Below are 24,506 nucleotides of genomic sequence, written 5' to 3'. Positions count from 1 at the left end.
TACAGTCCCTGAGATTTTCAAGTCGAGGCTGGCTGTAAAAAGCACAGAAAACATTACAATCCAAAGAAATGTCACCATCCTGATAAGCATCCTTGTGGGCATGTTAGTGGAACATTCACAATTATAAAATATATCAATATACAGGGCTATGACAGTATTTCACTTCGACTATTGTTACTGAATATCAGACGGATTGCTTATATATTCATCAGTGTGGTAGCACATCATCAGAATATGTCTGTGCTGCTTATATGAAAGTTGAAGAACTGAGGAAGAGCTGTCAGCTTGCAGCAGATCAAGTGTAACATCCTGTGGTGTTACTCCACCCCAGAGAGGTTGTGTGATGTTTCTTAATCTGTTCTTTTTTTAGATGGCCGTTAGATATGGGTTCATTGCATAACATGATGTGTTTAGTCACCTACAAGTTGCTCAGTCATTTTGAAGTGGTTAAGCATTCATTAAGTAACCAAAAAGTCCTAATAAACAATGGACAGTTATGACTCCTCTGTGCTTTCTGAGCTACTGACCACCTTACTTATACAACACTTTGAGTGCAAACAGGTCTCTTTACTTTTATTCCTCAAGTCTTGCCACTGATTTATTGGCTTTGTGATTTGATCTCGGGGATCTCCTTTGAAAATGTCAGTATTCCACTTTCTTGACCTTCACAATCTCCCACTGTTACATGAACTGCCTTGATATTTGGACCTTGCCTTTAGGTTGAAAGTGTCGGCTTTGAAAGTGTTGTATTTGAACATTACAGGACAGCCATCTGCAAGAGGATTTTATTCATCAGCAAGTGAATGCTTTTGACATTTACGCAGTTCATTCATTTGTTAAATTCTTTCAAATCAAACCACACTGTCTTGGCAGTGAAACAAAAACTTGAGCAACATTTGAATACACAGAGGTTAGCTCATGTTAATTTAAGCAATAAAGGTAAGAAACAGCAGGAACAGAAGAGTTGTACAGTATTTAGATGTGTGAATCTTCACCAGATACATGACACCTCAGGGCACTTTTCTTTCACATTAATTCAGTTTCTTTTTTTGATTTTCTTTTTCTTCCTGATATGACCACTGAAGCACATGAGTTGAGCACCACCCTCGAGTGTGTAGCAGTGCAGAGGTGTGGTGCAATGTGCATGACACCAGTCACAAAACAAACATGGTTTTGGTCTAATGGATCTTTCTAGTTCTTGTGAAGTACAGTTTTTAATTGTGCAGTTTCACTCAAAATGTGAATTAAGTTGTTTAAGAAAGACTATGAATATTTGCTTATTTTCCATGTTGTAATAATGCAATCCATCTTTACCACAAGTATGTTTCATGTCACAAAGGTTGGCCTGTGTTGGATGCAGTGCATTTAGTACACCACTAGAACAGTGTTTTCAGAAGGTAGAGGGAGACCTTGTGTCCTAGAAATGAGGTCACCTTGTCAGGTCGTGGAGCAGGATTAGCTTCTTACTCCCCTGGTCCATATGTCTGAGCTGCTGCCACAGCTTAATTTATCGTGGCACTTTTTTTTTTTTTTTTTCTTCTTTTTTTAGTCCTGTTCCAAAAGAGAACAGCAAATTGTTCATTAAATCCCATCCCCAGTCTGTGCAACTTTGCATCGTCACTTTGTTTTCTTGTAAACTCACATCATTAGAGTAATCAGCGGTGCACGCATAAGGAGAGCCAAAAGTAAACTAAAGAGTGTGAAGAGTGAAAACCTCTCCCTAAGCTGTCAATGCTGTGATCCAAGAGACTTAATGGCGTTGCTTATCTGTGAAATGAACTGCTCAGGACCACAGCTTAAGTCCTTATGATTTCCTGTCACCTCAGGGTGTTAACACCACTGTTTGTTTGGAGCCAAATTGATTCCTTAGAGTTATTTATGTCCCTGACAGCAGCGATGTTGATGATGATGTCTGAGGCTTCAAAGTGGATTGTTATCTGGCTGGGAAGTGACTCTAGCTTCTCTCCCTGTTGTGTGCTTTGCAGATGAGCGTGAAGCAGTGCAGAAGAAGACCTTCACCAAATGGGTGAACTCTCACCTGGGCCGAGTCACCAGTCGCATCGGTGACTTGTACACTGACCTACGAGATGGCCGTATGCTTATCCGCCTTCTGGAAGTGCTCTCGGGAGAACAGCTGGTCAGTATCGCACAGAAACCGCCCTTTTCTATCCTAACCCTGACCCCGGCCCTCTGTATCACCTTCGTCTTGCACCACATGTCCGTTGGAAGGAGGATTTCATGTGACTCGTTTCTTCTTTCCTAAAGCATGACTTCCTCCTCCTTTTGAATCAACTTGTTTTTCTATTTTAATTTCTAACGTTCCCTTTTCTCCATTTATTTTGTAATCACTTTTGTTCAATAATTGTAACACAGTCTTAATTCTTTTTTTTTTCATCTGCTCAAAAACAGCCAAAGCCCACAAAGGGTCGCATGCGTATCCACTGCCTGGAGAATGTCGATAAAGCCCTGCAGTTTCTGAAAGAGCAAAAAGTCCATCTAGAAAACATGGGCTCACATGACATTGTGGATGGGAATCACCGTCTCACCCTGGGTCTCATCTGGACCATCATCCTACGCTTCCAGGTAACATCCAGCGTAGCCTTGGGGATCACTGTTCATTCCACTGTCAGCACAGCTGCTACATTATTTGACCTTTTTCAGACTGAGAGTTTGTCTCTGCATGTAGCCTAGTCCATCCTCAGGCAGCTCGTAAATATGGTGAAATAGATAAATTATTCTGCCATGTGATTTACAAGGCAATTCCACATGCCATACTTCCACATGGGAGCTTGTATCCCACTGAAAGTTTGAAAATAGATTATTTAAAACATTTTGGAATGGTGTGCAATTATGTGAAAAAGGTGTTAATAGAATGAATCCTCTGCGAACAGATCCAGGACATCAGTGTGGAGACAGAAGACAACAAGGAGAAAAAATCAGCGAAAGATGCCCTCCTGCTTTGGTGCCAAATGAAAACTGCTGGGTGAGAAAGTGGTGGGAGGGAAGAGTCAGAGGGAGGGCTAAAGCACGCAGCATAAACTCTGTTAATGTGTTAAAGACATATTTGATCATTTGGGCTATTTCTGGTTTTAATGAAGTTCTTGCTGATGCTGCTTCTTGCTGTGTAACATTAATGATTAATGACTTCTGATCTGGTCTCTGCAGATACCCCAATGTCAACATCCACAACTTCACCACCAGCTGGAGAGATGGTCTCGCGTTCAGTGCCATCGTGCACAAACACAGGTCATTGACTTCTTCCTGTACTCGATGTCACATACCGTTCCCTCTACTTGGATTTAGATAGTTAGCTGGTCTTTTCTTGTGAATGTGGATTTAGGATTCTTATCCTAAAAATCATAAAGGTGTCAGCCAGACTCTTTTAGCTGTCTTTGATAAATCAAAAAGCACCTGTCGCTGTACCATTTCACTTCTCTGGGGTGTTTTTTTTTTTTATATCCCCTTTTCTATTTAGGTCTCCTCTACTCTCTCATCCTTCAAAGCAATGAAAGGATGAAAATAAAATGGGGAGTAAGATGACCTAGATCACAGAAATAATAACCCATTTATTTTCTATGAAGAGCCATGTTTGGTAACTCACTTGCACACCCTGCTGGCAATAGTGTCATCTATAGCACGTCTTATGATTTGTTGTTGGCCTGAAAGCCAAAGGTGTAGCCTTAACTCCTGAGTCAAAGACATCAGATAGCATTGTTTGCGACATTGAGCGATACCTGATACTTGAAGAAGTCAGCGAGCCATGGTATACCCGTGTAAACCACGATCACACGATCAGGTCCTTTATTCAAACGACACATTAGGCTCCCCAGCAGGGAGTTCCAATAAGCAAAGAGCTATTTTTTCCCTCTTTTGATCCCCAAGTATCTGCAATGTATTATGCTGTGGAGTGGAAGGTTTGTGAGCACAGTATATTTAAAATCACTGGACATTGAACCACAGTTGGACAACAGCCATAATTCATGATAATTGGTCGTTGAATCCAATGAAGGCCTGAATAAGAAATAATTGTCAGGAGCAGCTTGCCTAATCCACAGATGGAAAAACCTGTTTTCATGCATTCAATATACTTTGGTCTGTAAACACCAACATGTACTGGAGTTGATTGGCTCTGCAAAACAAGGAGCTGATGCTGTCTATCGACCTTAAAGATATTACCATTTGCTTTTTCCCAGTACAATCATGTACTTATTAAACCCATAATTGTTCCCTGGCCTCTGCAGACCCGACGTGATTGAGTTCGACAACCTGAAGAGATCCAACGCTCACTACAATCTCCAGAATGCTTTCAATGTGGCCGAGAAGGATCTGGGGCTAACCAAGCTGCTGGACCCAGAAGGTGAGTGGGTAAAGCCTCCACGAGAACATGAAGCGTTCCTCTAGGTCACGCTGAGAGTCTGATACTGCCCACTAAGGCACTAAGCTGGTGTCTGTTGTCCCAAAACAGCCTGATGGGTAAGACTATGGCGGATTACTGGAATTAAATCTATCTTACACAACACTACGTCACATGTCGGCTACACTGACACCACAAAAAGCGTGTCCAAAGACGGTTACACTTCGGCACCTATTAAGCTCTTTTATTGTGCTGTTGTGAGAGCTAAACTTGGATCAGAATCAGAATCAGCTTTATTGGCCAGGTATGCTTAAACACACAATGGATTTTGCTTTGGTAAACTGTGCTCTCTTTGTAAAAAGGTATAATATTAAATATCAACAATAAACACAAAAATAAACAAATAAGCAAAGACTAGATGTGTTGTTTACATAGATTCAAACAAGAAAATAAGGTGCAAATGGATCTTGCATTCTGTTTTTCAGATGTTAATGTTGATCAGCCTGATGAAAAATCCATCATCACCTATGTGGCGACCTACTACCATTACTTCTCCAAAATGAAAGCCCTGGCAGTGGAGGGCAAACGCATTGGCAAGGTGAGCTGCCTTTTTAGTGTTTTTTTTTGTTTTTGTTTTTTTTTATGTCACCATATACCACCAGTTGCCTCATGTGTCTCTTTTGCTTGCAGGTGCTGGACTATGCTATCGAAGCAGACCAGCTGATAGACAAGTATGAGACCCTTGCTTCGGAGCTGCTGCAGTGGATTGAGCAGACCATTGGCACGCTCAACGACCGGCAGCTAGCTAACTCGCTGAATGGTGTGCAGAACCAGCTGCAGGCTTTCAACTCCTACAGGACTGTTGAGAAACCTCCCAAGTAAGACAAAAAAAAAAAGAGCTTAGAGTTAAACAGAGTAACCAAGTGAAGGAGACAGTCCTTGTGATTCATCCACAAGGACTGTCCAAGGATCCAACATGGAAACTATTCAGTACATGTGTGATGTCTGTCTACACAGATTTACAGAGAAAGGAAACTTGGAGGTCCTCCTCTTTACCATCCAGAGCAAGATGAGAGCAAACAATCAGAAGGTCTACATGCCAAGAGAGGGCAAACTCATCTCTGACATCAATAAGGTATGGGCTAGTTTTGTTGTTTTTCACCAGGAAATGTGAAATACTCCCTTTTATAATGACATGTTTTCTTACTTAACTTTTTATTTGTAAAGGGACCATGTACAATATTAAACATAAATGTTGCCATTTGATGCATTGCACCAGAGTTAGCTTAGAGCTAGTTTACATCTGCAGTCCCTCGGCAGGTCACAATTCTGTGTGTTAAATAAGCAGGTTTTGTTGGACAATGACTAGTGTCTTCTTTACAAGTATTATTATTATTATTGGGTTAAACAAAGTTGGCCTCACCGTGAATGCAGTATTGGTACCCTGATAGCAGGATGTTGTTGACAGACTTCCTGTTTTTTTGATGATGCAGGCATGGGAGCGACTGGAAAAGGCAGAGCATGAACGAGAGCTGGCGCTGAGAAACGAGTTGATTCGTCAGGAGAAGCTGGAGATGCTTGCCGCACGTTTTGATCGCAAGGCTGCTATGAGAGAGACGTGGCTGAGTGAGAACCAGAGGCTGGTGTCTCAGGTAGTGTGAGAAAATTGGTTATCACAGAAACAAAAAAGCCAAATATTATGCTTTAGTCCTATTATTTGTATTGTAATCTTATTTCTGACTGAAATACAGTGAATAGTTAAACTGTGCTAAGCTAATTTTCCTCTGTTAAAGGACAACTTTGGGACTGACTTAGGAGCAGTTGAAGCTGCCACCCGTAAACATGAAGCCATTGAAACAGACATTGGGGCATATTGGGAGCGTGTGGCTGCTGTGGAGGCTGTTGCCATAGAGCTGGAAGCAGAGGCCTACCATGATGTACGACGAGTGACTGTGCGAAGGGACAACGTGCTTCGACTCTGGGAATACCTCAAAGAGCTTCTGACTGCACGCAGAGAGCGTCTGAATGCCCATCGAGACCTTCAGAGACTGTTTCAGGAGATGCGCTACATCATGGACTGGATGGCAGACATGAAGGTACTCTCACACTGTTTCACACAGCTCTCTCTTTTTGAACCAATGTTCTGCATTGTGGCATTTATGTTAGCTTTGTTTTGTTTTTTTAATTAACAAAATGGAATTCAGTTAATCCTCTCATTAGGTTTGTTGTCGCTTTACACACATGTCCCGCCAGCTTTAGTGTCTGCTCTTAAGAAAGGACCATTAAAAGCCGTAATCACTTTCCACAGGCCTAGCTTGAGCTGTGCTGCCTGTCATAGTTGGCTTTACTGAGGTTGGCGGAGGAAGTTTCCTGGTAGTGTTTTCTTACTTCACATGGTTTAATTCCATCGTGTTTAGATATTATACACAGCTGGTCTGAAAATGCTGGTGTTACTAAATGCAGTTATCTGAAAATCAAGGACACAGAGTTCCACATTTCTGCTGCCATTGAAGAAACCTTTTACCCATGTCATCACCTGGCAACCTCAAAATTCTGCAGCGTCATTCATTTTGTATCTATGATTCACGTTGACTATTTGAACTGACAGTGCAAGACTTTTATTTGGTTTAAATGCCAAGTTACTGGTGGTCATAATAGGGCTATGTAGCTGCTAGTTAAGTTTTTGGTTATGGTGTGGTCACAGAAATTTTCAGCTCAAACCTGTGTAACATTTGGTAAAATGTTTAAAAAGAAGCATTTATGCCTCCTTTTGAAGTATTACAATTTCAATCTATTAAATTGAGGGCTTGGTCTAAGCTAGTACTTTTCAAATTGTGTGGTCAATCCCCTACTGTAGGGGGTTGTGGGGACATGAAGGGGCAGGCAGAATGCTGCTGAATTGGTGGCCTCGGCCATCCTTAAAATCTGATTGGCCACCCCAAAAGTTAGAGAACCACTGGTCTAAGCAGACACCCACCATCTTTAAACAGATATATCACTTGTTTGTTATGAGCTTTGACCTGTTCTGAAATTCAGGTTTTCCCTCCATTACTAAATAGAGAAACAGAGCTGGGATGGAGATATTTGTCTGGGATAGATTTGAGGAAGACCTACAAATATTTCTTCTTTAAAATGAACTCTTTGTCTCACTGTCATCTAATGACCTTCTGCTCGGGTTCAGTTAATCTGCCCTGCCTTTATTTGAGTAAGGCTCTTGTTCATTGTTTGTTCAGGTTTATGGACGAAAGCTGCAACATGTTGTGATTCAGTTTTCAACAGATATTATTGATTTTTGGCCGTTTGAATACTGTATGTCACAAAGTACGCCTCTGAAAATGTCTTTAATTCAAAAACTTTTCCAAATTATTAGTTTGAAGTCTTCCATATTATCATACCCGTCAAACACAATAAAAATGTAAGATGAAAAACAAATACACGTCACTGTGTTTCAGAGTCGTCTGCAGTCTCCAGACAGTGGCAAGCATTTGCACGACGTGTTGGATCTACTGCAGAAACACACTCTGGTGGAGGCTGACATTTCAGCACAGGCAGAGAGGATCAAGGGAGTTCAGGCAGCTGCACAGCGCTTCACTTCCCACGAACAGGGTGAGTTCACTGACATTCCTTCACACAAGCTCTGTGCAGACCATGCAGCTTCAGTCAGACCTGTTTGTACCCAAAATAAAATAAGTTGTGTTTCATCATGCCTTTTCTCTTCATCAGCGTACAAACCTTGCGAACCAGGACTAGTCAGTGAAAAGGTCGACCTGCTCGGCGATGCCTATGAGGAGCTCGGTCAGCTAGCTGGGAAGCGCAGAGAGCGTCTGGAGGACTCGCGTCGCCTCTGGCAGTTCATGTGGGATGTCGGGGAGGAGGCTGCGTGGATTAGAGAGCAGGAGCAGATCCTGGCCAGTGGAGACTGTGGCCGAGATCTCACCTCTGCCCTTCATCTGCTCAGCAAGCATGAAGCTTTCAGAGATGAGATGGCTGCTCGCTATGGCCCCCTGAGTAACAGCATCGCTGCTGGAGAGGCTTTGGTGAGCGAGGGACACTTTGGAGCCCCGGAGGTCAATGAGAGGATTCAAGACATCCGTGCACAGTGGGCAAATCTGGAGGAGGTGGGTGGTGATCACGATTCTCTGTATTTGAAAAGTGCAAATATTGTTTTGTTTTTTTCTAATTTTCTTGTTCTCCCTTCCCCCCCAGACAACTAAGCTCAGAGAGCAAAATCTTAAGGAAGCAGTCGCCCTGCATCAATTCCAGACAGATGCCAATGATATGGAGGCATGGATCATGGAGACTCTTCGGCAGGTGTCCAGTCCGGAGGTTGGCCACGATGAGTTCTCCACCCAAACTCTCGCTCGCAAGCAGAGGGAGATAGAGGAGGAGATCCAGAGCCACCATCCCGGTATTGACTCCCTGCACGAACAGGCCGAAGCACTGCCACAGGCCTATGTACACTACCCTGAGGTATGTGTGCTTTGTCTTTCATGCTGGTTCAGCGATGACATGCTGTTTGCAATGCTGACTTCATGTTTATCGCCCTGCGAAGGTGGAGGGCCGCCTACCTGCTATTGAGCAGCGCTACGAAGAGCTGGAGTCTCTGTCTGCAGCTCGCCGCCAGGCTTTGGAAGGGGCCCTGGCCCTCTACCGCATGTTCAGTGAAGCTGGTGCCTGCCAGCTGTGGGTGGAGGAGAAGGAGCAGTGGTTAGATGGCATGGAGATCCCTACCAAACTGGAGGATCTGGAGGTGGTGCAGCAGAGGTTAGTCTTTTGGTTTATGGAAGTGAAACATTAATATCCCTCAAAACCTGTTGAAGTTTGAGAAAATGAAGCTGAAACTTCAGGTTGTGAAACAGTCCTAAGAATTTAATCATATAATTACATATGTGAAACCAAATTGAAAAATAAATGATTCAGACAAAATAAGCCACTTCCTTTTCTAGCAATTAGTTTCCTTATCTACAATGGATTTCATGTTTGAATTTGGTTCAACTTTTCAGAATGATTAAGTTGATGTGAGTGTATTATTTATGGCTGCAGGTTTGAAACACTGGAACCTGAGATGAACAACCTGGGCACACGTGTCACCGATGTGAACCAGGCGGCCCAGCAGCTGCTGAGTTCAGACAACTGTAACAAAGAGCAAATCCACCAGACACGAGACCAACTGAATAACAGGTCAGAGCCGACATACAAGGCCTAGTTAAACCTTAACTTACGTTGTAGTTACACTTACATATATTTGTACTTGATGAGCACTGTAATATTACATTTTGTTTGGTCTCTAGGTGGATGGAGTTTGAAAAAATGGCTGGTCAAAAGAAACAAGGCCTTGAGTCGGCTCTTAACATCCAGAATTATCACTTGGAGTGTAATGAGATCCAGTCTTGGATGAAGGAAAAGACCAAGGTGATCGAGTCCACTCAGGGCCTGGGGAATGACCTTGCTGGAGTAATGGCTCTGCAACGCAAACTCACTGGCATGGAGAGAGACCTGGAGGCCATTCAGGTAAGGCAAGGTCACATGCAGTGCATTAGTGTTAAGAGAAGGGAATAACACAAGCTGGGCAATGAATAATCCAAAACACGCTGAGATATCTTGTCATCACTTCTTTATTTCAGTATTTTTTTTCATGTCTTCTCAGGGCAAATTGGATGATCTGAACAACGAGGCAGAGAAGCTGGCCGAGGAACATCCAGAACAGGCTGCAGAGATTCAAGGACGCCTGGCAGAGATTCAAGAGGTGTGGGAGGAGTTGAACGCCACCATGAAGCGGCGTGAGGAGTCACTCGGCGAGGCAAGCAAGCTGCAGGGCTTCCTAAGGGATCTGGATGACTTCCAGTCGTGGCTGTCCCGCACCCAGACAGCGGTGGCCTCAGAAGACATCCCCACCTCTCTGCCCGAGGCTGAGAGTCTGCTCGCCCAGCACGAGAGCATCAAGAATGAGGTGGATAACTATAAGGAGGACTATGAGAAGATGCGGGCAGTTGGTGAGGAGGTGACCCAGGGTCAGACAGATGCCCAGCACATGTTCCTGGCACAGAGGCTCCAGGCACTGGACACTGGTTGGCACGAGTTGCGTCGCATGTGGGAGAACCGGCACAGTCTTCTGGCCCAGGCCTTTGATTTCCAGAATTTCTTGAGAGATGCAAAGCAGGCAGAAGCTTTCCTCAACAGCCAGGTAAGGAAATTACACTTGCTGCCTTTACTATAGAAGTATGCTCTCTCTGAATCAAAATAATGTTTTAATGTGCTGTCGTATGGCATTGTAGGGCAACAGTCATTACCAAACTCACTTGACTGCAAGTCCATAAAATACATTATAATACTGGCTCATATAAGTCGATGATAAAGGCTTGAACATTGGCTACAGCATATGAGAATTAAATAGAAATGTAATCTGCCACTCATATTCTTTCCAGACATGATTACATTCTAAATGTTTTTTCTTTATAACCTCAATAAATAATGAATCAATCCAACGAAGAAGTCTTTAGATATTTAGGGGTTTTTGTAAAGTTTTATTAGTTTAATAGCATCATTTATCTTTAAAAAAGATTTGTTTGTAGCAACTATAACCTTAAACATGTTAAGAGTGAGTTATTATGGTTTCTGTTATGTGTTTAAATAGACATAAACCCAAATTAGAGCACCCAGGTGGAGAGAAGTAAGCAGAATTGTAAATGGGCCACAGGTCTAGATTTCCGTGTGGTAGACCATTATACAATGTCATAAACACCAGAAACCTATTTTCATAGTGGAAACATTAAATATACAACAAAAAACTAACTCATGAGAAATACAAGGTTAGATAATGGATTCAAAGCAAGCTGTAGAAGATTAATACAAAATCTTGAATGAAACAAGAAATACTGTTTAATTCCCTCCAGTTTAAACTCGTCTGTTTATTCCCAGATTCCAACAGCTATAATTATTCTAATCACATCACTTTAAGCTATCAGGAAAAATATTTGGGATTGGATAATTGTAAATTAAAAAAAAGTACATTCCTTCCCTTCTGTGTAGGAGTACGTGCTGTCCCACACAGAGATGCCCACCAGTCTGCAGGGAGCCGAGGAGGCCATCAAGAAGCACGAGGATTTCCTCACCACCACAGACGCCAGCGAGGAGAAGATAACTGGTGTGGTGGAAGCCGGACGGCGCCTCATTAACGACTCGAATGCAAATTCTGATAAGATCCAGGAAAAAGTCGACTCCATCCAGGAAAGGTTAGAGAAAAAGTCAAAGCTGGGAAAAAATACCCTGTTGATGTTAATTATTTGTTTACATTTATTTTTCAAAGAGTGTCTCACTAAGCGTTCTCCTTCATTCACTCCAGACATCTTAAGAATAAGGAGGCAGCAAACGAGTTACTGGCCAAGCTCAAGGATAACCGTGAACTTCAGCACTTCCTCCAAGATGGACAGGAGGTACTTACATTTTCTATCAATTTAAAAAATCAAATAAAGATATTTATGGTGTTTTTAATAGAAATTACTTCTTGACCTATACAACTTGTGTTGATCACTTGTATCCTTTATAATCATATACAATAATATCAATACAATAATAATAACACTATGCTTATGTCATAATGCTTTCTGTTTCTGCAGCTCACATTGTGGATCAATGAGAAGATGCTAACTGCACAGGACATGTCTTATGATGAGGCCAGAAATCTGCACAGCAAGTGGCAGAAACATCAGGCCTTCATGGCAGAGCTGGCCTCTAACAAAGACTGGCTGGACAAAATTGATAAGGTATCGCTATTTTTATATTAATTGCTGTCGTAAACGAGTAAACATTTTCTGAAGAAAGGTTTTACTGATGCTTAAAAATGCCTTCATTTACTTTTCAATGGGTAAGCCATTGAAATACGTAAGAAAGTGTTGCATAAAATAATTTTTTTTATATAATATAATTAAATGGGGACAGTCACCCAGCTCTAATCTTGTCAAAGGAGCTTAATAAAAAAAATCTAAAAGTTGTCTTTGTCACTTGTCTGAAACAGGAGGGTCAGGCGCTGGTGGCTGAGAAGCCAGAGCTCAAACCTGTTGTCCAGCAGACCCTTGAGGACCTGCAGCGTCAGTGGGATGAGCTGGAGGGCACCACGCGCACCAAGGCCCAGTGTTTGTTCGACGCTAACCGGGCGGAGCTCTTCACACAGAGCTGTTCGGCTCTGGATGTCTGGCTGAAAAACCTCGAGGGCCAGCTGCACAGTGACGACTACGGCAAAGATTTGACCAGCGTCAACATTCTGCTTCAAAAGCACCAGGTAGACCACAACAGATCCCATCTTTGATCAACCATTGTTGAATAACCGAGCTAAAATATCATGTTACATAACCGTTTGTATTAGCATCATGAACTGTGAAATGTGATTTAAAAACAACTTCAAAGTGCATGTGGTAGAACTGGCTAAATCTGTTAAGTTAATGTTAAGACACTGACAAATGTCATATCTTCCTGTGTAGATGCTGGAGCACCAGATGGAGGTCAGAGAGAAGGAGGTAGAGTCCCTTCAGTCTCAGGCACTGGCTCTGACCCAGGAGGACGCGGGAGTGGCGGAGGTAGACGGCCAGCAGAGACGAGTCACTGACAACTTCTCCGGCCTTCAGGATCCACTGAAACTGAGGAGGCAGCGACTCCTCGCCTCTAAAGAAGCACATCAGTTCAACCGAGATCTGGAGGATGAAATTGTGAGTCGAATAACCTGACTGACTTCATCAATTAAAAGAAGAAGTATTGTTTTTAAAGTAAGTTTTTTGTATTGAACCAGGTTTTGCACGATGCTAATGTTTTGTTCATTTCTCTTGTTTGTCAGCTTTGGGTACGAGAGAGGATGCCCCTTGCAACATCCACAGACCACGGGAAAGATCTGCCAACTGTACAGCTTGTAATTAAGAAGAACCAGGTACAATGTTAAAAAAACGTCCAGAAATAGAAAATGAAATGGCAGATTAATACCAGTGCATGTCTAGAGTCTGGATCTACATTGCCAACCCACCTCCTATGTTTCCGAACCAGACGCTGCAGAAAGAGATCCAGGGCCACCAGCCTCGCATCGACGACATCCACAGACGAGGCATGACTCAGAGCCAGGTGGACGGCGAGAGACAGTCCGTCCTGGAGGAGCGTCTTGTTGAATTGCGGGACCTCTGGGACCAACTGATTGCGGAGACAGACAAGCGTCACGCCCGTCTCATTGAAGCCAACCGCGCCCAGCAGTTTTATGCTGACGCAGCGGAGGCAGAGGCCTGGATGGGTGAGCAAGAGCTGCACATGATGTCAGAGGAAAAAGCTAAGGTAAGGAAACGTAAGGGAAGAGCTCTCGCTGCCAGTCTTTCATATTTTCGTTCATGGAAAAGTGATGAATTCCTCATTATCCATCAGGACGAGCAAAGCGCACTAGTGATGGTCAAGAAGCACCAGACGCTGGAACAGGCACTTGAAGACTACGCACAAACCATTCACCAACTGGCTAACAGCAGCCGACTCATGGTCACCAGTGAACACCCGGAGAGGTGAGAGAGCGGAAAAAGTTCCTGACCGGTTTCAACCGTGAAAATGATGTATTACACTCAAACCCATGGATCCTTCTGACTCATATTTTTACTCACACAGCGAGAGAATCACCTTACGGCAGGCCCAGGTTGACAAGCTTTACGCAGGGTTAAAAGACCTGGCTGAGGAGCGCCGTGGGCGGCTCCAGGAGAGACTGCGGCTGACCCAGCTGAAGCGGGAGGTGGATGACCTGGAACAGTGGATCGCAGAAAGGGAGGTGGTTGCCGGCTCCCACGAACTAGGACAGGACTATGAACACGTCACTGTGAGTTTTTCCGCATGCTTTGGAGACATGAAGTCTCAGAGAAATTTAGCCGAATTAATTAATATTTCTAACTCCTCGACCTGGTTTTCTTTCCGCAGATGCTTAGGGACAAGTTCCGGGAGTTTGCTCGTGACACCAGCACCATCGGCCAAGAGCGTGTGGATGGTGTCAATGGGCTGGCAGATGACCTGATTGAGTCGGGTCATCCTGAGAACGCCAGCGTGGCTGAGTGGAAAGACGGGTTAAATGAGGCCTGGGCTGATCTTCTAGAGCTGATTGACACGCGCACACAAATGTTAGCCGCCTCCTATGAGCTGCACCGCTTCCATCAGGATGCCATGGAGGTGCTTGGACGCGTTAAGGAGAAGAAGGACGGGCTACCTTCTGACCTTGGGCGCGATCTTAACACCGTTCAGCATCTACACAGACAGCACAACACATTCGAAAATGACATCCAGGCCCTCAGTGGACAGGTCAGATATTCTTTATGACATCCATGTGAGATTTCCTAGAGAGCCTTGTGTGATGAATCTGAACGTCCGACCTCTTTTGACCTTTTAGGTGAACCAGGTACAAGACGATGCCGCGCGGCTGCAGAAAGCTTATGCCGGGGAGAAAGCTGATGACATTAACAGGAGTGAACATGCCGTCACCTCTGCCTGGGAGGGTCTGCTAGAGGCTGGAACAGCTCGCAGGCTCCTCCTGCTGGACACTGTTGAGAAGTTCCGCTTCTTCAACATGGTGCGGGATCTGATGCTCTGGATGGACGGGATCAACCTGCAGATTGACGCACATGATAGCCCCAGGTTAATCTCATATTGATGCTCGCTTGAATTTGAAAGTTAACTTAATGTTTTTCTAATCAGATGTATATAACTCATCATCTCTTTTCCTCCTTTCTGTTTCTCAGGGATGTTTCTTCTGCAGGGTTAGTCATTAACAATCATCAAGACATCAAGTCAGAGATTGACACCAGAGCAGACAGCTTCACCGCCTGCAATGAGATGGGAAATACCCTCATCAACAATAATCACTATGCAGCGGATGAGGTAATATTAAAGCATATTTCAAAAAAGGAAACATGCTTAATGCCACATTGTTGATTATTATTAAATATCAGTCGTTTTATGTTTCCCCTTGTTAATGAATGTTTCTTGATTCACAGATCCGAGAGAAACTGACCCAACTCCAAGAAAAGAGGGACAGGATCAACAAAAACTGGCAAGACAAGATGGATCATTTACAAATTGGTACGCCTTACATGTTTCAGAAACTGTTTCATAGATCATTTGATCATTTAATCATTGATTAAACAGTTGTATGGAGAACAAAAAAAGTGATGGTGTTCATGGTTGTGGACACAATGGTATTTGGTAAAGAATGAAGACAAGAGGTGGATGAACGGGTCCGGTTTGAAGGCCTACATTTGTAAACTGCACAAGATCACTAGTTACACAATACAAAGAGATCTATAAAACATGGCTGGTCACACAATTATGACAAGTGTTGATCGTGCTAGGGAGTGTAGTATAATTCTTGGTTGGTCCTCATGTTTTTATTTTTGCTTTGCTGCACAAACACAAGCTAGTGAAATCAATAAAGCCTGTGTTTTGTTTTTGTCAAAGAGCCATTGTTAGTTTTGAAGGGCCCGAAGTATTACTGCATGTGCCCAGACTCACTGGAAAATATTTCTTATGTTATTTCTATTTAATTTTTTTCTGTTGTCTTGTTTGTTGACCCCTCTCTTTCTTTCTTTTTGTGTACATCTCTCCGTCTCCTGCCCTCCTTCTCTCCACCTCTCAGTGCTGGAGGTGTTGCAGTTTGGACGTGACGCCTATGTGGCGGAGTCCTGGTTGGCGGGTCAGGAACCTCTGGTGCGAGCGGCTGAGCTGGGTGGCAATGTGGATGAGGTAGAGAGTCTAATAAAGCGCCACGAGGCCTTTGAGAAACTTGCCGCAGCCTGGGAAGACCGCTTTGTGCTGCTGGAGAAACTCACCACAGTAAGTAGAGCGACACCTCAACTCACTTACCAAAATAAAACGTGTATTTGGGAATGTTTAAGGTCGTTCTAAGTGACATTAATGAATGAATTCAGGATGGAATTCCCCTCACTAATGAGGCATTAAGTTAAGATAGCACTACTGAGATCCTTACTTTTCAGCTGGAGGAGCATGAGATCCAAAGGAGGCGAGAGGAGGAGGAGAGAGCCCGGCGACCCCCTACACCGCCCCCAGCTGAAGAAGTCGCACAGACCGAGACAGAAAGTCACGTTCACGATTCTGCAGCCAGGTAAACCATAGGGTCAGCTCTTTTTTAAGACGGCGTTTACTATCAGCTGACATTTTTTCTTGTTGTCATAAACATGTGTTCTTCACTCGCTCCTAAATGTAGAACCAGTCTGGACCAGACCACGCTCAATCAGTCGGTCTCAGTGAATGGAGTTCACAGCGACAACGACACGTCACAGGTGAGACACGTAGCTCTGGAAGATTACAGCGTTCAGTGTTGCAGGAATTCTAACCTGTATCCTGTTTCCTGTTCATGTTTGTATCTTAGAGCTCTAGCATGAAATGGCCTGTGATGTCTTCTTACATGTTGTCCTACCTCATCTTTTACATCATGACATTTATATGTAACAAGTAGAATCACTGTTTCACTCAGCCTGTTGTCAAAAGGTGTGATATTTCTGTACATATAATACATATTGTAGCTGTATGTCCCTGTGTCTGTCTGTTTAACACTAATTAACAGATGTTTTAAACAGATTTCTTAGACCGCAGAGTATGTATATTAAGTATGGAGGTCACTTACAGTGTTTATTCAAACAATCTATTTTCAAATATGTATGCTATTTGTTCTATTGATGAGACATGTTATCAAGTCTTTTGTGTGGATCCTCTTCTCTGAAAAGAATCAGAGCCACCAGGGGTGAACGGGTTCAAAACTTAATCTCAGCCACACTGACTGGATTGGACAGGTTGACGAGTGTGTGTGTGTGTGTGTGTGCGCGCGTGTGTGTGTGTGTGTGTGTGGGGTTTTGGTGCTTACAGTGTGTGACAGATACTGTAACCACCAACCTTTAAGTTTCAAGGCTTCTTAACATTTTCTTATTGCGTTTTTACCAGCAGTCATTATCGCTATCGTTGTCAGTGGGAAAGAAATCAGAGCCTAAACGTGTGTGTAAGCCAAAGCAGCCGGAGCGTGTGAGTACAAAGACAAAGACATGGTCAGCTTTGTAGCTCCCCCCCCCCCCGCCCCCCACCTGCCCCTTCACAGCCTCCACTCAGCTCCTGGTCAACTGCAGTGCCTCTTTTCTTTTTTTTTTTTTGTTTAATGGTGAAAGCCATCGCCTTCTGTCACAGATGCAAACCATCGCTTTTTTTTATTCATGCACAACACGATTTCTTTAACGAGTCCCATTGCTGTTTTGAAGGCATGATGCTGTGAACAGATTGTTTTCATGGCTCAGTATGCTGTTATAAATGTGCTCTTATTGACCAGGACAGGCGTGATTTTAAATGTCAATGTGGTGGTGGTGGTGGTAACTGTGGAAAGTAATTTTATATGTAGCTTGTTTTACTGGTTGTTTATATCTGTAGTCTTTATATCTGTTCTGCATCCTCGGGCAAATACAAACTTCTTATGAGCTGATGCTGCTTTCTATTAGTGCAACAATTGAGTTCTTTAAAAAAAAAAGTACTGTCTCTGGATTTCACATTAAAGGTTTTATTTTACAAAGGGCCAATATTCCCTTTCTAAGAAATTTATTTGGAGTTAAGGCCTTAGATCAGGCCTATTCAGCTGGCGGCCCAGAGGCCAACTCCGGCCCGTGACATCAGACTGGCCTGCAGATCAATTCTATTTACAATAAAAAATAAAATAAACGGGGGGAAACATGTGAATGACTGTCATTGTTGCCACAGTAAAGTGTTAAAGTCAGCAGAGCGCTCTAGTTTAATAGAACATCTTTGGTCTTGTGCTCGCAGCCTATCACAAGCCTGTGTTGTTGATGGGGGTGAAAAAAATACGGCTTTGCACACTGTACTGCTTTGGTGGGCTTGTTTGTCTGGCCCCTGGGTTCTTAGCTTTCTGAAAATGTGGCCCCCTGAACGATAGAGTTGAATAGCCCTGCCTTAGAGAGTTGAACTGTGAGTGTGTTCATGTCTGTTTTTGTCTCTGCTTTGTGGAACCATGTAGAGTGATACGTTAATTAAACATCACTAATTATTAAATAACTGAGACCAAAGTTAAAAGCTGATATTAGCTGTTCTTTGTTCCAAACAAATCTTACATTGCAGTGTTTTTGGAACCTTTTGATTGTATTTTCAGTATAGAAATGTTAAGTGGGTATGTTGTTGTTATTGTAGAATGCATGTTTCACATATGTGTGCTTATTTTACCTCTGTCTCTCGTGACTGTGATTGTCCTGTGTAAAGTCGGTGTACTGTGTGATTATGTTGACTGTCTGTCCCCGTGTGAAGCTGTTGTCTCAGGTAATCATACAGCGTCGTCAGAGCGAGCCTCATCATGCCTCTCCATGTACGGCTGTGAATGGCTGATTTGCTGCTCAATGCTCCCCGTCCGACCTCGTCTTTTTTACTCCGGTCTCACCACCTTGTTTGTGTTCTGGTTTGAATCACAGGGCTCGGAGACGGATTCTGTGAACGGACCAGGTAGAGACAGCGGGCTGGCTTCTTCACGCCTTGAACCGTCCGCCACGTTACCGAGCAGGGGCGGAGCAGAGTCTGAACCTGAAACCATGGAGGGGATGCTTTATCGAAAACAGGAGATGGAGTCTCACAGCAAAAAGGCAGCTACCAGGTGAGTGTTGTTGTTGTTGTTGTCGAGTACAGAAAGTAATCTCTTTTATTGGAACGTTTCGCTCTTAATCCCATTTCTCTGCTCCTCTTAGGTCCTGGCAGAATGTGTACTGTGTCTTAAGAAAAGGAAGTCTTGGTTTTTATAAAGACAACAGGAGCGCTAGCAACGGCATTCCATACCATGGAGAAGTACCCATCAGCCTCGGGGAGGCGGTGTGTGAGGTTGCCCATGACTATAAGAAGAGGAAACATGTATTCAAGCTCAGGTATGTCGAGACTTGGCAAGTAAAAACCATTGAGCAAAGATTAAAGAGGCTGTGTCACCCTGTAAGATGAATGAACTCAAAGAAAAAAAGACTATTTCAAATACCAAATAAGTCAGATAATCAGACCTGTAGCTTAACCCTGACTAACGGTCTTCTTCTGACTGTGTCTGCAGGCTAGGAGATGGAAAAGAGTACCTGTTCCAAGCAAAGGATGAGGTGAGAAGTTCTTCTAAAAAAAAAAATAATAACAAAAGATGTTTAAATAAAATAATAATCTTGATTGTTCTGACGCTGCCTGAATAACAATGTTTTGGTTTTTTTTTTACTCTAAGGCGGAAATGAGCTCCTGGATCCGATCCATCCTTGGCTCCATACCAGCGGGAGCAGGAGACTCGCCCGGAGGTCCACGGGCGCTCAGTCGTGCCATGACGATGCCCCCCATCTCCCCCAGCTCAGGTGATGCAGGAGGAGGAGTTACCATGCGCAACAAAGACGGGAAAGACAGAGATCGCGAGAAGAGGTTCAGCTTCTTTGGCAAGAAAAAATAGAACACTTGTTAAATCATCGATGGACGCTACATCATGTCAAAATTTCAAAGAACTGAAGCAGGCAGAAAGTAATTGCAAACAGGTCCCACAAACACACTGCTCTCAGCGCAGGCCCCCCGAGGAATTTGTCGACAGCTGCTGTATGTGGCTTACAGAGAACTTTTTCTTTCTTTTCTTTCTCTTTGATTCTCTCCCTCGCCAGTTTTATCTGTTAAGTTTCTTTTTCCTTCAACAAATGCATTTATCACAAAAATCTGCACACGACACCCTCATCCAGTTTCGGCTGAATAGCAGAACTCTTCACTCTGTCAGTAACAAGTGCGGCTGGCATTAGCAGGGACCCAGACCTGGTTCAAATCCACCAAAAATGTCTTCTTTCAGCATGAATAATTTCAGTGTGTCTTTGCTAGCTGAGCCGTTTAGAGGACTTTCGCTGAGAAATGAATGGTTGCTTTCTGCTGTGGAGCACGCTGGTTTTATTTCTCCTCTTCCAATCGTTCTCTCTTTGAAAAGGATCACATCAGTCTCTCTTTCCGTTCTTTGTATTGATGTTATTAACCTGACCGATATTATTGCTGTTATTATTATTATTATTATTATTATTATTATTATTTATCTTGCTGGTTTGAAAAACGGACTAATTCATATGACAATAGATAATCTTGATTCATGTTGTGGAGAGAAACAACTTTGGTTCAACTAGTGGAGAATGTTGGGTTTTCCCCTTTGTATGTATTATTATTATTCTTTTTTAGGAATGAGTTTATGAGGTGTTCTGAGAAAAATAAAGCTCAATAAATTTTAGCTGTTTGCAGTAAGTGATCACAAGTGAAATTGGGAAAATGATATATATATTTAATAAGTGGTTTTATTTTTTATTTGATTGTTTTCTTGCCTGTACCTGATTATTTCTTTTGAGTGATCTTTTCTGCTTGATTTTCAGTTTTCTTTTTTTTTCTGTACAAAGCAGAGAAGATTAGTTTTCTAGTGTGTGTGTGCGTGACTGCGTGTGTGTGTGCGTGTGTGTGTGTGTGTGTGAGTTGTGGTGCTGTGGATTTTGCACGTTTATGTTATTGATCAAACGTGGCCAGATGAATGCTGCTTTTAGCTCCGTTGACAAAAAGCCAGGCACAAGCGCAGACAAATTTGACGAGAATGATTTCATAAAGTTAGATTTTCGTTGCTTTTTGGGTTTTTATTATATGTAAGCTGACATTACCAATGAAGTTCATCAAGACAGTTCCATTATTTCTGTTTTTAAGTCTTCTAACTTGCTGTTCTTTCTCTACTGGTGTGAAGGCATGGGGGACAATTTGTAGACAAAAAGCTGAAGCACATTTTCTGTGGCAGTCCACAGACTGGGAGCAGGACAGACGGACAGCTGACGGGTGTCATTGCAGGTGAAAGGAGAGGCATGTAGAAGTGAGATTGGATAGGCAGTGAAGATTTGCGCGTAATGTGCTACCGGACGGACAGAGGTGTACTGAGCCTTACTTGAACCCACTACAGATACACTGAACCCTTTTTTACAAGCCCATCCTCCATTGAGACAGTCCTAAAGGAAGCCTTTGTAGTACTAAGAGGAGTGTTCAAAATGTGCCCTGTGGCAATGATCTAATGTATGTCAGTGGATTATATATGCAGGTACAATAAAAATCAACAGTAAAACCTCTGCTTTCTGGCGTTTGCAGAGATGGAAAAGTCCTAAATCGTCTCTTAGATGAGCTACGAGCTCTTGAGTATATGGCATGACTTCATGTAGGTTTATTCTTGTATGTGTCTCATCATTGCCGTCGATTCTCCTCTGTGTCCATGTGCTCTGAAAACACGAGATCGCTTCATAATCAGGGCCGGAGAGCAATTAATCACATGTAATTGGCATTTATAATCAAAAACCATGATAATGGCAATCAAATATAGTAAATGTTAATAAGTGATAGGTGTCAACTAGTTTCCTAAATGACTGTACACGTTTAAACTAAAAAAATAAATGAACAGTATACTGTGAGACTGTAGGCAGTAGTGCATTTTATATAAATAACTTGAGACCATTAGATGGGTTGTTCATTGTTAATAAGTCAGCCACTTAATTTGCCTTTTCTAACTGCCAAAATGCAACAGAAAGTAACAGGGGAACAACTGAGTTTAACAGCTTAATGGATAATCTTTCAAGGAGGTTGCAACTTATCAATAAATATTCTTTTTTTTTTTTTTTTTTTTTAATCTTGAGAGAAACTCTTTAAAGCCGAATATACCACAGGAATGTCGCACTAAACTGAAACTGCTGGAAGCAAAACTTGTATTAGGTTGCAGTTTCAACAGGTTGGCCTTATTTTCCAGTCCCAAAATGAATGTGGAACCAGTGGTCGAAAAGCTCAAATCCAAGATCCTCCAAGTCAGGGACGAGAGATACCAGAACATCCACCTAGTGACTATTGAAAGAGTTCAGTCAAGTTGGCCACACATGGTCAGAAACTTTATCAAACTGACCGCCTTGTATCTGTCAGACTTTGAGTCTTAGCTGTATGATAGCAGCCTACAGCGTGGTTACCGAGTAAATAAGGTCATTGCATACATAAGTGAGCCGATGCAGCTAGCATACATTGTGCAGAATTTGAAGGAGGAGTCATTCTTCCCCAGTGTCGGAGCTGGTTTTAGTGAATATTGCTACCTTTTCTCTACTCTGGACGTCGAACGCAGCCTATAGTTGGTGTTCGGGAGTCTAAAGGTCGCACAGTGTATTTTCTTATCAGCTGATTTGAATGTGAATGATTCAAATTAGTTTGGCCAAATTGGTCATGTGAAGCAAAAACATTTCTCTCATACAGTACTTGACATACTACACATGAGCTGTCTCTCTCTCTCTTTCACACAAACGGCCACATGAATACAGTACTGTGTATTTAATGCAGAGCGACCCTGCTGATCCCGGCTGTGATTCGATGTTGCATACTGCATCCTTTTTCAAATGGCATTGTGCTACAGGTGAGCTTTGACCACAACATGGAAAGTGTGTATTATTGATGTCAAAGAGATGAGTTTTTGGTTAAGACAGTACTTGTAACTATGGAGTACTTAATGAAGAAAAAAAAACAACTTTTACTTGTTAAGTATTAGATATGAGTGAAACAGACTGGTGACAATTTGAGCTTCCTTTATTTTTTAGAAGGCAGGATATTTGCTGTCTAGTGGGAGCTTGTATTTTTTCATCCAGTGGTCTTTCTTGCAGCATTTGATAAGCCTGTCCACCTACCTTCATCTCTCATTACTTTTGACCAATGTCTGTTCCTTCCTCTGTAATTCAGAGTTGTTAATACCACTACTATTATTAATTGCTATTATTACATTATTGCTACTGTTGTTACTATTACTACTACTGTTACTAATGCAACCTATTGCAAAACGTGTAACTGCTGTCCATTTTCAGGTACGTGTCTGTAATACCAGACCCTTCCACACGATGTCAGTGTGCTGTGGAGCATTTTCATTACAAATGGAAAATAATGTTTGTTGACTTGTGTATCTACATCTAATATTAGGAATAATAAAACGTGGTTTAATCAAAACGATTATATTGGTGTGGGGATTTTCATGATTTATAAAAAGTACCCATAATATGTCTCCATTTGAACTGTCGTATCTTAAAATACCTCAACTATGGAAGCCCTAGGTGGACATGTATGCATACATTTTGTTAACTCCGTTTTCCTGGGACAATGAGTAGTTTCCTTTTGTTTTCTCGAGATCTAGAGTTATCTCAAAACCCAGAGTTGCAAAAGCCCAAAACAACATAGAAATAGGCTTCACTTTGGGACGCAGTTAGTTTGCGTGCCCCATGCACAGAGGCCGTTGTCCTAAAAGCGGGCGACCGGGTTCAAATTCAACCTGTGGCTCCTTGCCTGCATGTCATTCCCCACTCTCCTCTACCAGATTTCTGACCCTTACCGCTGTCCTGTCTCTAATAAATGTATAAAAGTCCAAAAATAAATCTTTATATAAAAAGAAGTAGGCCTAACTTACCTTACTAGTGTGAAATTGGAGCATAACATGTCATGGTCTGGAGTATCACAGCGACCAGCCAATTATTTTGTATTCTAGAGCGCCACAAAATGAACTGAAAATAATAAGACTTGTCAAAACGTGAAAATGGAGTAAATAAAATGTATGGATGCATTCAGCTTAGAGCTTTCTCTACCACATATGCTTTGAACATATTAGTTATTGGGATTTCACTGTCAAGTGTGTAATCAGCATTTTCCTGAAACCTTGACAGTGGTACTATGGTGGTACTTGGGTTGACTTGACATACTGAAATTAGTCTTGGGCACTTTTCATTTTAGCATGGCTCTTCCATGATTATAGGGGAATCAAAAAGGTCAGGTAAAAAAAAAAAGAAGAAACAATGGTGACAAAAAGAAGGTTTTGACCTGATTTTATGTTTACTCCATAAAATCAGACCCTACATTTCCAACTAGGGCCGCAACTATTGATTATGCTTCCTCTTCCATGAATAAATGATTGGTTATACATCTATTAAATATCAAATAATGGAGCAACAAATATTACTGGAATTTCCTATTATATTGTTGCAATACACCTGGTGTATAATTAAGGTAAATCTTGTACGTCAACATCTCTTCCTGCCCTACTATGTTCCTCCTATCCAATATCTCTCTCCACAAGAAA

The 24,506-nt window shown here is 42.5% G+C and overlaps 1 protein-coding gene across 5 annotated transcripts in view; it reads left to right on the top strand.

Moving 5' to 3' along the window:
• sptbn2 (spectrin, beta, non-erythrocytic 2) overlaps nt 1-23,389 on the top strand; it is a 52,674-nt gene extending 29,285 nt beyond the window's left edge. For 2 of the 5 annotated variants that reach the window (XM_061054707.1, XM_061054709.1), the window contains 38 exons: nt 1,986-2,137; nt 2,410-2,583; nt 2,892-2,983; nt 3,166-3,246; nt 4,242-4,357; nt 4,840-4,952; nt 5,045-5,232; nt 5,372-5,489; nt 5,848-6,006; nt 6,148-6,450; nt 7,807-7,960; nt 8,078-8,472; nt 8,561-8,824; nt 8,907-9,118; nt 9,398-9,535; nt 9,646-9,865; nt 10,002-10,538; nt 11,384-11,586; nt 11,697-11,787; nt 11,971-12,117; nt 12,369-12,632; nt 12,832-13,056; nt 13,182-13,271; nt 13,385-13,663; nt 13,751-13,881; nt 13,982-14,186; nt 14,285-14,659; nt 14,748-14,992; nt 15,097-15,235; nt 15,352-15,436; nt 15,990-16,186; nt 16,348-16,475; nt 16,578-16,653; nt 17,312-17,389; nt 18,829-19,007; nt 19,099-19,272; nt 19,446-19,488; nt 19,605-23,389. In XM_061054707.1, the coding sequence (XP_060910690.1) occupies nt 1,986-2,137; nt 2,410-2,583; nt 2,892-2,983; nt 3,166-3,246; nt 4,242-4,357; nt 4,840-4,952; nt 5,045-5,232; nt 5,372-5,489; nt 5,848-6,006; nt 6,148-6,450; nt 7,807-7,960; nt 8,078-8,472; nt 8,561-8,824; nt 8,907-9,118; nt 9,398-9,535; nt 9,646-9,865; nt 10,002-10,538; nt 11,384-11,586; nt 11,697-11,787; nt 11,971-12,117; nt 12,369-12,632; nt 12,832-13,056; nt 13,182-13,271; nt 13,385-13,663; nt 13,751-13,881; nt 13,982-14,186; nt 14,285-14,659; nt 14,748-14,992; nt 15,097-15,235; nt 15,352-15,436; nt 15,990-16,186; nt 16,348-16,475; nt 16,578-16,653; nt 17,312-17,389; nt 18,829-19,007; nt 19,099-19,272; nt 19,446-19,488; nt 19,605-19,820 (6,986 nt within the window). In that variant the 3' untranslated portion in view covers nt 19,821-23,389. The remainder of the gene's footprint in view (nt 1-1,985; nt 2,138-2,409; nt 2,584-2,891; nt 2,984-3,165; nt 3,247-4,241; nt 4,358-4,839; nt 4,953-5,044; nt 5,233-5,371; nt 5,490-5,847; nt 6,007-6,147; nt 6,451-7,806; nt 7,961-8,077; nt 8,473-8,560; nt 8,825-8,906; nt 9,119-9,397; nt 9,536-9,645; nt 9,866-10,001; nt 10,539-11,383; nt 11,587-11,696; nt 11,788-11,970; nt 12,118-12,368; nt 12,633-12,831; nt 13,057-13,181; nt 13,272-13,384; nt 13,664-13,750; nt 13,882-13,981; nt 14,187-14,284; nt 14,660-14,747; nt 14,993-15,096; nt 15,236-15,351; nt 15,437-15,989; nt 16,187-16,347; nt 16,476-16,577; nt 16,654-17,311; nt 17,390-18,828; nt 19,008-19,098; nt 19,273-19,445; nt 19,489-19,604) is intronic. The other 3 variants (XM_061054710.1, XM_061054711.1, XM_061054708.1) reach the window with 2 other exon arrangements.
• The last annotated feature ends 1,117 nt before the right edge of the window (nt 23,390-24,506 follow it).

Source organism: Labrus mixtus, chromosome 14, assembly GCF_963584025.1.
Source record: "Labrus mixtus chromosome 14, fLabMix1.1, whole genome shotgun sequence".
In the NCBI taxonomy this organism is placed as follows: domain Eukaryota; kingdom Metazoa; phylum Chordata; class Actinopteri; order Labriformes; family Labridae; genus Labrus; species Labrus mixtus.
Note: the sequence above shows the minus strand (reverse complement) of the source record. Positions and strands in the feature narration are given on the sequence as shown.